This window comes from Petromyzon marinus, chromosome 7, assembly GCF_048934315.1.
Source record: "Petromyzon marinus isolate PM22_M1 ecotype Great Lakes invasive population chromosome 7, UKy_Petmar_22M1.pri1.0, whole genome shotgun sequence".
NCBI classification, from domain to species: domain Eukaryota; kingdom Metazoa; phylum Chordata; class Hyperoartia; order Petromyzontiformes; family Petromyzontidae; genus Petromyzon; species Petromyzon marinus.
The window spans coordinates 7,253,439-7,267,255 of NC_133673.1; the positions used below are offsets into that span (position 1 = coordinate 7,253,439).

The 13,817-nt window shown below is 41.3% G+C and overlaps 1 protein-coding gene across 4 annotated transcripts in view; it reads right to left on the reverse strand.

Annotated features, from left to right (window-relative positions):
• The window catches only part of LOC116939888 (uncharacterized), a 93,483-nt gene that overhangs the window by 34,369 nt on the left and 45,297 nt on the right, over window positions 1–13,817 (reverse strand). For all 4 annotated transcript variants that reach the window (XM_032948888.2, XM_032948887.2, XM_032948889.2 and 1 more), the window contains one exon: window positions 11,600–11,719. In XM_032948888.2, the coding sequence (XP_032804779.2) occupies window positions 11,600–11,719 (120 nt within the window). The remainder of the gene's footprint in view (window positions 1–11,599; window positions 11,720–13,817) is intronic.

Genomic DNA, 13,817 nt, shown 5'->3' on the forward strand with positions numbered 1-13,817 from the left:
TATAACGCACCACACAAATTTCTTCATTGGAATACACATTGTAAGCATCGCCCCCAACTGCAACAAAAAATACTTGGCGAGAGCATCCTAAATAATCATGAGACTAACTGAGGTTTTCCTGGATAAAGAAGCGAAATAAAATAAGATACAAAAAACCCTAACATCACGAAGGCATAAATGTCGTGGTGATAAAAGTTTGTAAAGCGGCACGAAGGCAATGGCTGGAAAGTGTGTCAGAAGTTTGTGGCGTAAAAACGCAAGACCACATTTTTCAGTACTGCACTTCAAACCACACATTTCCTGTGCATTATTTAAAGTATAAATTTGCTATCCTAAAAATAACACTGTGTAACAATAATAATATGTTTTTTTCCCTGGGTAGTAAGTGTTATTTCCGAAATGCTTATACCTCAAAAGTACAGGACAGTGATATTTGAAATTTACCTATTTTCAAAGAGAAACCGTATGCATTTGTGTATTTCGTTCACATAAAGTCCTGGTCACAAAATAAAAGTTTGTGGGGAATAATAGCCATTTTCTATACTTTTTAGGCATAAGCAATTAAAAAAATAACAGTACCCAGGAACAAAAATTGTGTTACACATTGTAATCTGTGTTGCTCAAATTTCTTGGGGGGGGGGGAACAAAAAAATAATAGGTGTAACGTTCTGTTACCTCCTTTAAGTAATTAAATTTTGTTTTTATCACTGCTGTTATAATTACCATTTGCTTGTTAAAAATAACCAGGGCTGCAATTTGTTTTGTTGAGCTTTCACAATCACAAAAAAAAACATTCCGATCAAAAATAGTTAATTTCGTTTGAACCATAAAAGCAGAAAAAAAACATCTTGAAGCTAACAAACCTCCAGGGCTCAGCAATGCAGTTTGGCAATGCTCATTTAGCAAACGTTCAGCAAAATTAGATGCGGTGCTGCTTAAGCATAGCAAATTCATTGTGACACCCGACCGTCCGTGCAAAATACTTCATTAAATCCATCGGCGGCCACAGACACAGCGTTTACAGACACTCGTAATCCCGCATGGACAGTTTGGACCGCACCTGCACCATGGCTCCGTGGAATCACATTTTGGGTATGAATCCTGGCAGCTTCAAGTCTATGCCCAAGAGGCAGCGTAAATGAAAATGTGAGTCAGTCCAACTGACAATATATTAACAGTCCAATGCATTTAACAAAGAAAATCCATATTAGAGGGGTTTTTTTGGGGTTATGTCGCATAAATATAAATGTGCCATTAAACCTGCCACCACCTAGACAAGAGTAAGGTTTGTTACACGAACAAAACATGCCAATTCGTTACGAGTTCAGCACACCGGTTGTGTTGGAGAGTAAACTCACAACGTTTACAACTCGAGTATTGGTGGGTTTAACGACACAGGTATATTTATGCCATCTAACCCAAAAAAAATCCCTCTTTCATGGATAATATTCTTCGCGAAAGCCTACGTGTTAAAAATAAAACAATCACTGCGCAGATATTAAATTGGGGGGGGGGGGATGGAGGCGGAAATTTTAATTTCATTGTTGGAGCGTAAGAATTCCATGTATACTTCTCTTAAAGCCTCGACCTTGCTTAGTGCTTAAGGAACGGTCTGGGATCTAATGAATGTATGATGGTATTTTTAGGTAAAGCGTTTCTTAGGCGAAAAGACGCAAGCTGTGAATGCCGATGCAGCAAGTCATCCGTTTGATTTGATGCATACAAATTAACACAGTGTGAATTATTAAAAGTGTTTATATTGTCCCAGCTAATACTTATGGTATAAAATAAACAATCATGTTGTTAGGCAAAGGTTTACTTTGGCCATCTCAGCGTGTCTTTCAACAGCAATTTTTCAAAAAGATTAATGAAGTTAAAATGCTGCGAAGTATGCTAGATACCTGATGAAGGCCACTTGTGTTGTGGCCGAAACGTCGTGATTTTTGTTATTTTATTTTTACCGTGACTTTACCGAATAGAGCCAAAGAGTATGGATCCTTGCAGTCACGAAAGCTTCAAATCTAGAATATGATAGATTTGCAATGTGTTTTTTGTTTACGCAGCCAGCAATGACATCTGCTAAATTGCAGTTACAGCAAGAGAGATTAATATTGTTATGGAATTTATTTGTAAAGTACGAGCATAAGGCGTGATAATCAAATCGATGTGTTCTGTTCGTACCCAGCAGGGCCATATTATCCAATAGGCACAGTAGGCACTGCGCCTAGGGCCGATGAAAACTAAAGGGCCTATGAAAAACTAATTTTATCACTTTTTTCGTACGATAAAACATCTAACCAAGATATCTTCTTGAATAAATATATTTATAAAGAAAGGCTAGGCACAGTGTATATACAAAGAGGCAGAGGCATATTTTGATTTAAAGCTTTCATGACTGCAGGGATTCATATTCTTGGTTCTTTCGGTAAAGTCACGTAGAAGGGAAACAATAAAATAATAAAAATATAAAACAATACAATTCTCACGACGTTTCGACTGCAACACAAGCAATCATCATCATCAGGTGTGAAAACCACAACAAGAAAATTTGAAAAAAGTGGCGTTTTTTTAACGTAGGCAAAGGCGGTGATAACGTTAAAAAACCGCCACTTTTTTCAAATGTTCTTGTTGTGGTTTTCACACCTGATGATGATGATTGCTTGTGTTGCAGTCGAAACGTCGTGAGAATTTTATTGTTTTATATTTTTATTCTCTTGTTTCCCTTCTACGTGACTTTACCGAAATAATCAGAATATAGGCAGAGTCATGTCAATCGTTTTTTTCATAAGGTCAGATAAATGTACACGGGAGATGAACTTTTCGAGATGTTTTCATTACAAAATTAGCAATAACATCTTCAAATGGTGTTTTGGGCACAATATCATTCTCAATAGAGAGTAGTGCAAGGGAAGTCAAACGTTGCTGTGCTACGCGTGAAACAAGTGAGTGACAGTGGCAGTAGTAACATGGACAGCAGTACCAACCGTAGAGAGTTATCACTGAAGGCCTACGAAACAGAAGTTCCCAGTGCCTACAGGAACCTTCATCCGGCCCCGGTACCCAATGATTATTAGGAACCTCTGCTCCATCACCTGCCCAGCAGACGCCATGGTCGGCGGATTCAGAACTGCTGGGGGACTGAGGGCCATGGTTGAGTTATGTCCGTCATGTGAGGAAGTAAGAGTTTAACCATACTTTACCACGGCATTCAGGCCCACATCAAAAAGAGAACTGACATTCACCTGGGGCATTATTATGAATATTATTAGAGGATAATCACACAGCTGGACTTTATTCGCCACCGAGGCAGAAGAATTGCATAGCCAGGGCCATGGATGGGGTTGTTCATCGCAAAATTTGCTGTAATTCCTGTTAAAACAGCTGCCACGTGACCCAGACAACATGAGAGCAGATTGAGGCATCACCCCGCCACAACCTTTGCAATGCAAACAACGCGGAAATGAAATTGCGATGTCATGAGGGCATTCGTCACCGTACGTCAATGCACAAGATACACATTTTGATAAAAACTAATACCATTATCAGAATTCCACACGATGTATTGCCTTGCTCTTATTGTGAACCAGAGCAATGTAATTACTCCATCGGAGACAATAATCATGAGTAGCCTTGTTATTCCCGAACCTTCTGTTTACTTTACAGGTTATGCCTCAATGTCTGCAATACAGACTCCCACTCATCTTTCTGTAATATTAAGAAACTAAAACAAATAATTAAGTTGCACCTCTACAACAATTACCAATTAATGTTGTGCCATTTGTCAATCCACTGCTAGATGGTGGCCTTCCCATACCGTGTTGGTCACAGAAGTTGCATTGCTACGCTTCACCACCACTCTGGACAGTTGTATGTTGATGAAGGAGACCAAGGTTTACAGTGCAGTGCACTCATCATTGTGCCACCGCTCCATGCCAGGAGCAACTCTATGACTATTCATATGGCCTATAGGTACAGGATAAATTAAATAAATTAGAAGAGGCAATTCATAATAAAGGTTTTTTGGGTTAGATCGCGTTTATTTATAAATGTGTCGTAACCCTCCACCACCCGACACGGCCAATCAGCAAAAAAAGGTGTCACGTTGACAAAAAGACAAATAATTTACTACTTTAGCCCACCGGTGTGTTGAAGAGTGAATGCACATTTACAATTTACAGTGTGTAAATGTGGATTCACTCTTCAACACACCGGTGGGCTAAAGTAGTGAATTATTTGTATTTTTGTCAACGTGACACCTTTTTTGCTGATTGGCCGTGTCGGGTGGTGGAGGGTTACGACACATTTATAAATAAACGCGATCTAACCCAAAAACCTTTATTATGAATAATATTGGTCGCGAAAGCCTACATGTTAAACTAGAAGAGGCAATGTTGAGACCGCCTGCACGGATCTCATCCCTGCACTTAACAAATGTGAATTCATTCCGCGTTTGAATGTTCTCAAAATATTATGGTGGATAATGAACATTGGACTGCATCCTGACGCAGTCATAAATCATTGTAATCACTGATTATTTGTGTTTTTATCATCCCAACCGAAATCTTTAAAACCTGTCATTATATATTTTATGATTTATTATCCATTGGCATTCTCAAGTTATTAGCATCACTGTAATCTTCATCTTGATCATATCACTGTCATTGTGGTCGATACTAAATGAAATAAAACAATATTAAATGTATCAGATGGTAGAACAGACATTGTGTAATGGTCAGCACACTTGCCTTGCAATCCACAGGTTTGCAGGTTCTAATCGATCTCCCGGCATGGCACTTGAAATGATGTAGACGTTTAATAAATTCACCCAGCAGTATAAATTGGTATAACCAGAGTTATTCGATCAGCAGGTCATGTCCAAGACGTCTGGCAAGCATGGAAGAGAAGGCCAAATATCTTCTAGAGTGGCTTTCTAGACCTTTAGTGGTGTGAGGAATTAATTATTCGGCTGCATCTTTCATTTTTCTAACAGGCTAAATACAAGCTGTTCTCCAGTAGAAAAAAAAAGACACACTAAAAAATAAGTAGAACATTAATCAGGAAAGGCCACATCAAGTAATGGATGAATGCATTGAAACATCATTCTATTTTTCAAGTCAAAACAGACAATGTGTTCCATTAAACGTGAAAAAGAGACAGACGATCCTGTACGTCGTGTGGGTTCTGGCCTCAACGACTCACACTTTTTATCAAATGTATCAAACATAAAATAAATGAGCCATCAAATTATTTCAGGACCAACCAACCAATTATGAATAACCTAACTACCTCGCATTTTTTTTTAATCGTCTTTTTAAAAACATTTTCTTCACATTACAGTGTAGGGTATGTTTTATTGCTGTATGGCTCTTGAAACCAAATTTAAGCAATCCTCATCGTTCCGACATGACATTTCCTGTTCATAATGGAAAGAAGAAAAGTTATTTGAAACAAGCATTTCAGGTATTGCGGGGGAGGAGGGAGGGGGGATTTCAACCATTTTATTCGCAGTGTATTACAGTGAGGGAAAAAAGTATTTGATCCCCTGCTGATTTTGTACGTTTGCCCACTGACAAAGAAATGATCAGTCTATAATTTTAATAGTAGGTTTATTTGAACAGTGAGAGACAGAATAACAACAAAATCCAGAAAAACGCATGTCAAAAATGTTATAAATTGATTTGCATTTTAATGAGGGAAATAAGTATTTGACCCCTCTGCAAAACATGACTTAGTACTTGGTGGCAAAACCCTTGTTGGCAATCAGAGAGGTCAGACGTTTCTTGTAGTTGGCCATCAGGTTTGCACACATCTCAGGAGGGATTTTGCCCCACTCCTCTTGGCAGATCTTCTCCAAGTCATTAAGGTTTCGAGGCTGACGTTTGGCAACTCGAACCTTCAGCTCCCTCCACAGATTTTCTATGGGATTAAGGTCTGGAGACTGGCTAGGCCACTCCAGGACCTTAATGTGCTTCTTCTTGAGCCACTCCTTTGTTGCCTTGGCCGTGTGTTTTGGGTCATTGTCATGCTGGAATACCCATCCACAACTAATTTTCAATGCCCTGGCTGAGGGAAGGAGGTTCTCACCCAAGGTTTGGCCCCGTCCATTGTCCCTTTGATGCGGTGAAGTTGTCCTGTCCCCTTAGCATAAAAACATGACGTTTCAACTATCCATGTTTGACGGTGGGGTCATAGGCAGCATTCCTCCTCCAAACACGGCGAGTTGAGTTGATGCCAAAGAGCTCCGTTTTGGTCTCATCTGACCACAACACTTTCACCCAGTTGTCCTCTTAATCATTCAGATGTTCATTGGCAAACTTCAGACGGGCATGTATATGTGCTTTCTTGAGCAGGGGGACCTTGCGGGCGCTGCAGGATTTCAGTCCTTCACGGCGTAGTGTTACCAATTGTTTTCTTGGTGACTATGGTCCCAGCTGCCTTGAGATCATTGACAAGATTCTCCCGTGTAGTTCTGGGCTGATTCCTCACTGTTCTCATGATCATTGCAACTCCACGAGGTGAGATCTTGCATGGAGCCCCAAGCCGAGGGAGATTGACAGTTCTTTTGTGTTTCTTCGATTTGCAAATAATCGCACCAACTGTTGTCACCTTCTCACCAAGCTGCTTGGCAATGGTCTTGTAGCCCATTCCAGCCTTGTGTAGGTCTACAATATTGTCCCTGACATCCTTGGAGAGCTCTTTGGTCTTGGCCATAGTGGAGAGTTTGGAATCTGATTGATTGATTGCTTCTGTGGACGGGTGTCTTTTATTCAGGTAACAAGCTGAGATTAGGAGCACTCCCTTTAAGAGTGTGCTCCTAATCTCAGCTCGTTACCTGTATAAAAGACACCTGGGAGCCAGAAATCTTTCTGATTGAGAGGGGGTCAAATACTAATTTCCCTCATTAAAATGCAAATCAATGTACAACATTTTTGACATGCGTTTTTCTGGATTTTCTTGTTGTTATTCTGTCTCTCACTGTTCAAATAAACCTACCATTCAAATTATAGACTGATCATTTCTTTGTGAGTGGGCAAACGTACAAAATCAGCAGGGCATCAAATACTTTTTTCCCCTCGCTGTATAGTCGCAACATAGTAAAAGTAATCTTTTTGCACAAAGCACACAAGTGCAAACGTTTCTCCGTTATATTCTTATAAACTAAAACACTGCAGCACTATCCTCCTCGCAACCTCTAAAGTTAAAACATGTCATTATCTTGGGGAAAACTCAGAAACTTCTTTCTATGACATCTCCTAATGATGGGGTTTTATTTTTTTCTCCCAAGTATACGTATGCAATTCCAACTTTGGCATTAGTCAAGACAATCTGACAGTGGGAAATTACACAGGATATGCCTGGAGCCCTCCACAGTGGTTCTGCCGTCGTATTTTGTTTATAATCTCGATAGCCATTCGCCAATGACGCTTCGTGTCATGTAGATTGCGCCAAAAATTGCATGCTGACACTGGCACCGCCAACAAAGTGGCATGCTGGCTTTTGTGTTTTCTATAATGGTTGGAGATTTTAAATGAGTATTCATTAAGATGACCAAATTGTATGTTAGAGAAATTACTATTTTTTTTATCGCGATAACCACAGATAATTACACGACTACCGTGATACGAGTTTGATGATTTTTCTGTTTTGAGTATGAAAACTCTTCAGGGAAGAAGTGTAACCTGCAGAGCAGACAAACCCGTTCTAGAAGGCCTAACGCTGCAAAGCAAACTTTAAGTTTCTGTGAGCCTACTTTCACCTCAGCTGCATATCAAGGTCGAAATCAGATCCTCTGTCTGAAATTGCATGCTGTCACTTTTCCGGCTCAGCGCTAAGACTCCTGTGCCCGGTGACAAGTGAATTTTTTTTAATAAAAAAATTATAATCTTTCTTCAGACTATTTTTTATGTGCAATTAGAAAAATATATTCTGAGCTCATTACTGATGGAAATAACACGTTCTTATGCTAACCCTGTACATAACCGAGGGACATAACTTAGCATACAAATAAACTAGCTCTTGGCTGTCTGTTAAATAATCACTGTTCTATATTAAAAAATTTAATCATTTTCTAGGTTAAATTGTGGAATCATTATGCAGGCATTATTTATATATTCACAGTATAAATGCTTCGTACTTGCAGATCTTATTTTGCACAAATTAAGGATATGCATATTGATTATACATTCCATTACATGGAAAATATGCAGCGCATCCACGTGTTATTTTTTATTAGATTAATTCTAAACGGGCATTTTATTGATAATCTCTACAGCTCAGAGGTTTAGCCTTAATATTGATTGTCTGTAGTTACTGTGCTGTTTTAAAAGGTGTCATTTTATATTTGATAAAATTCTGAGTGCACTGAGCTAGATTTCCAGCCACATCCAAGGTTAGCGAAACACAAGCAGGTACCTGCGGAACTCCAGCGGTAAAAGGGTGGTGAATATGTAGTTTTTTATCATCAATCCCTCTCCTCCACCTCACCAATGTCGCGTGACGTCAACCCCCTCTAATCACAAACGCACCCCAATCGAGCATGACGTCATCACCCTCTGCTCCAACTCACCAGTATCAAGTGACGTCATCACGGCTCCCAGCTCACTACCTGACGTCAACCCCCCCCCCCCCCCATTTTTCTCACATCACCCCAATCTTGCGTGACGTCTTAAACTCCTCTCACCATATTCTTTGGGTCTTTCGGTAAAGTCACGTAGATAAGAAAATAACAAAAAACTACGACGTTTGGATCACAACACAAGCAATCGTCATCAGGAGAAAAAAAATGTCTTTCCGCTCGACCTTCTGCATGAGTGTAAAAACCAACCCGCGGAGGGGGGGGGGTGTGGCATGTGGAGTGACGTCACGCGCGTTACACACAGACATTCTTGGTTCATTATAGTAGTAACCAACAGCGCAGTGTCTCTGAGGTCATCAGCCCCTCCCCTCCACCTCAGCCCAATCAACCCCTCCCATCCACCTCACCAACGCGGGGTCATAACCCCCCCCCTCTCCCCTTCTCTCCACCCGGCCAGCGTTACAGAAATACCAACAAGCATATTATTCCTTCTATAATGAGCCAAGAATGTCTGTGTGTCCCGCGCGTGACGTCACTCCACATGCCGCACCCCCCGTCATGAATATTCATGAGCTGGTGGATTTTTTTACACTCACGCAGACGGTCGAGCGGAAATATTTTTTTTAGCAAATTCGCTTTAAGTTTTACGTTTCTTTATTGAAAGTCAATCTAATAAATAATTATACGCAGCAACAAAGTGCATTCGGTGTCCTTATTCATATCTTCAGCACTTGAGACAAAACGTAAGTCTAATTTATGCTTCTACATTATGGTAAAATAGACATTTCTCGTTGATTTTCCAGATATTGTATCGAATTCAAATTTATTTCAACCCCAGCGACCGAAAGCAGAAGAGAATCAAGTATCAGAGCAGTGAATTTGAACAAATTGAAGGTCAGTTATATACAGTGCTACAGTGACATGAAGTGAGGTGTTTTATGGCGTATTTTTGTGCCAGATTCACTGCCATTAAATTAACACAAGATACAATTATACTCTGCTCAATTTTTTCGTAAATATTACAGCTTCCATCCTAGGATGGGAAAAGAAGCTAGTACCTACTATAATCACCCAGGAATGTCTGTCTTTAACGCTCGTGACGTCATTCCACATCGACCAGCCCCCCTCATTAATATTCATGAGCAGGTGACGTCCTCCAAATGGACACCTCCCTTCCCGTCATTAATAATCATGCGCAAGTGACGTCACTCCACATCGAACAGCCCCCCTCATTAATAATCATGAACAGGTTACGTCATCCAAATGGACACCCCCCTCCCGCCCCCGTTATTATTACCTACTATAATGAGCCAAGAATGTCTGTGTGCAACGCTCGTGACGTCACTCCACATCGAACAGCCCCCCTCATTAATAATCATGAGCAAGTGACATCACTCCACATCATTAATAATCATTATAAGGTGACATACTCCAAATGGACCCCCCCCAATTCATAATTAGTGGCTGACTTCACTCCACATGGAGAGCTGAGGCGCCTCCTCCTCCCTCCTCGGCGTCAACTCACAACCCTCACTACAAAGGCAGAACCTTCTCGTCATCACGTGATCGAGACATCAAAGTAAAAAGGACATCGTGATGAACAAGGTATTATAACCTTAAAATCAAATAGGTCTGTGTCACCGCGGCCTTACAAACTGCACACGAATTGATGCAATGAATATATCACGTCGCGGTCTGATTTTTGCTTGCAAGTTTCAGATTTACTGCAATACACCCGTCCTTGGGCGGGCAAAAGGCTAGTGGATGGAGATGGTCAAAACAACCACAGTGATGTGGGGAGGGCCTTCATCCAACAGTGCCTTGACAAAGACCTGCTGTTATTATTATTTCTGTAAAAAATCTGCACATGATTTACTTAGAATGGACATTTAATACCATATGTGTAAGCATCATGAATGAGTGTGTATGGCCATATTCCTATTGACTACAGAAAAGTGGGTTTGGGCAGGATGCATCAGTAACAGAGATGACAGTCGATGGATGAGACTGATGATGGAATGACAGCAAAAGGAGTTAACATGCCCAGGAGATAAGGTGATGAGTCACGCTCATGTGCAGGCATGATATGGATTGTGCCATTGCAAAATCATGAGGGATCGCAATGGCGTGGACAGACCTTTCATCCAGCAGTGGCTAGACATTGGCTGATACAGTAACAATAATGATGACCACGTATGGCACAAGCCATCACATAATACCTTTGCCACCCACACCCATGACTTTAAATAGATTTTTTTAATTAATCTCCAGATTAAGTAAGAGTCAAGTTGCGGTTACAGTGCACTTTGGTCTGTGTTTCGCTGTACACCTTTAGACTCGGCAGGTATCACGAGAAAAGGTTTCACCTGCTTTCAATACTCCCTATTATGCTTGGATGATACGAATATTTTTGGATTTATAATTTGATATTCTGAATGTAGCCGCATTGACAGCTGAACAGGTTAAACACATTCTAGCTACGTTTCATGTTCCAGCATAAAAAATATGGATTTAGTCTAAATGGCAGAAAGAAGGGAGGGGGAAAAACCCCCTGCGGTTAAACTAAAAATAGTTCACAAAGTCTGCATTTCCAAACTGCCCAAACTAGGCTATGTTGTATACATGTGTATAGGCAATGCATATTTCATTCCGTGAAACAAATATAGTTTTTGTTCTTCCAGTATGCAAAATTGTCAATTTATGCTGTTGGCAGCAGTTCCATGAGACAATGAGCCACACAATGGGGTTGTGTACAGAAAATAATATATGAACCGACAAGGAAGACTGTGCTTACTCACACTGGATGAATATTTCTTCATGAATGGCAACTACCAAACTCTCTGTGCCAAGTGCTTAAAAACCTTACACACTAATGTTTGAACATTTGAGCACGTGCTGCAGAACCGATGACTCAGTACTGACAGCATTTTAACCGGCACGGAGCTACAAGAAGAGTGCGAGAGGTCTCGCCGTTCTCCGAGTTGTGGTGTATTCCAATAAATAAAAAAACAGTGTGCCGCTCACCAGGAGGCGAGCAGCGTCCAGCGCGCTGGGCTGCCCCGGCTCCCCGTAGCAGCGCATGTGCAACGCCGAATTTCCGTCCGCATCCAGCACGTTCACGGCCCCACCGTGCTCCAGCAGCAGCTGCAGTGAGTAACAACAAAGCAAGCACAGCACAGCACCGCGCTGTAAAACCCATTTCCCACTGGCACGTCCGAGCCGCGCCAGCGCCAGGGTGCCCTTCTCGGCACAAGCGGTGGTGCTCCACACTGGCCATTTGCCGAGATGGGCCAGAACCCGGAGCGTGCACCTCACGAGATAATCTCAATGTGTCGAGGTCAGGCTCCAAGCAGGGCCAGGGGTTGGGGGTAAATGATGCCCGTCACGCTAAAGTGACTAATGTGAGATGTCGGCAGCACGTCTCTGCTCCTGAAGTTGGAAAAACAATCTGGCGCCTCCAGAGTGACGTCAGGATGGCTTGTTGTGCAGTGTCTCTCTGTTCTTTGTAAGGGCAGAGCAGCTCCTTACTTGTCTTATTTTTATAATCATTATAATTATTTATTAATACTCCTTTGTTTAGCTTTAAAAAGCCCACTGAGATTAATTACCTCTTTATCTTGTATTCTTTTTGATCTTTGTTCCTAAATGTATTCCAACTGTGCCATCAGTTTCGTGTCATGAGATGAAAAATTTGATTCAAAATCTAGGAGAGCACTGCACTGTGTGTATGTTGAACTTCTTTCGCACCGTATGTAGCCAACCGTCCTAATCGGAGGTGTGGGGCTAATCAGAGGTGTATCAGAGGATGGCTACTGCAGAAGAGTTTTTACAGGACATATGAACAATCCTCCAAGTGGCCTTTATCCATTACACAGCAGGGCGACATTTTTACACAAGTGTAATACCAAATTACATATCATGGGGTGTTTTTTTGTGACCATTGGTGACTTGGCTGAAACCATGAACTCACTCCACTTGAGAATTCGGTTTAATCACGGGTGATAACCCACATTTAAACCGAGGATCGCAGCAACGCCAGTTCAGCACTATTAACTTCTGAGCCCACCTGAGCTTCGCCCGTTATTGCTTTTCAATGCAGGTCGAGTTGTGTTGAGAGTGTGAAGAAAATATATTTTCGTTTTGTTAATGTTCCAGTTTCAGATTTGGGCTGTGAAGACCGGCACACGGTGGCCTACTTTGTGAATAATGTCAAGGGGGTATTTTTATTTTCACTAAGCAGCAACCAGGGCGGTTTGGTGAGTCATCTCTGAGATCTCCAATCAGCGGTATGAATCAAACACGTGACTCTGCTGAGGCTAACCACGCCTGTCCGTTGAGAGAGCAAGACTCCAAGGAGACGATACTGACCATACGTACTAAGATGGGGCTGATAATTTAGAATAGCTCTGCACAAACAAGTACGCGATAGGCATGAGAGAGGCGCATATTCATCTTTGCACACTCTGCCGATCAGGACAATGATGTTTGATGAGAAATAATGATGTTTGGTGATGACAATTGATGACGATCATCACGATGATAGAAATGAGCGTATTGTTGATGGTGCGAATTAAAGTGATTCACGACAGTGACGAATAATGATGACGACAGTGATTATGATTTCCACAGTCCCCTAACAATGAAGTTGTATGATCAAAGACTTTATTTTAGCCCTGGAGCAAAGAATGATGAATATTAATCTGACAGCAGCAATTTCTAAAGTGTGCATGACATTTTTTATCATCTATTCCACAAATGTTATCCTGAATCTGTTCTTGGTGTCATATTTTGAGACAAAGTATGCACTCAGAGCTCTCGCAGAGCAGTGCAACCCTTCATGTCAAACAATGGAACACTGAAGCGGATATCACAGAGCTACCTCTGAGATCACTTAAAGTCACCTCTGTTCGACACAAGAGGGAGCAGCACTTTCCCACCCACCCTGCCACGTAAGAGTGACTTTTTTCACTTGACGGTCAAATATTTTTAATTCTCAGAGCTAAATTTCGCAAACATTAAGTGCGGTGCAAAATGTAACATTAAGGTTTTTGGTGCAGTACTTTGTTACCATGCTTAGATAATCAATGCTTTGCAATATAATCACAGGTGGCCGATGAAAATCAGACCCAGGATCTCAGCGGTGCCAGCTAATCGCTCTGACCTCTGAGCCACCTCAAGCTAAACCCCAAAATTAATGTAATAGGTTTTTTTTCTGTGCAGTCATTGTTGATCAGGCCGAGAC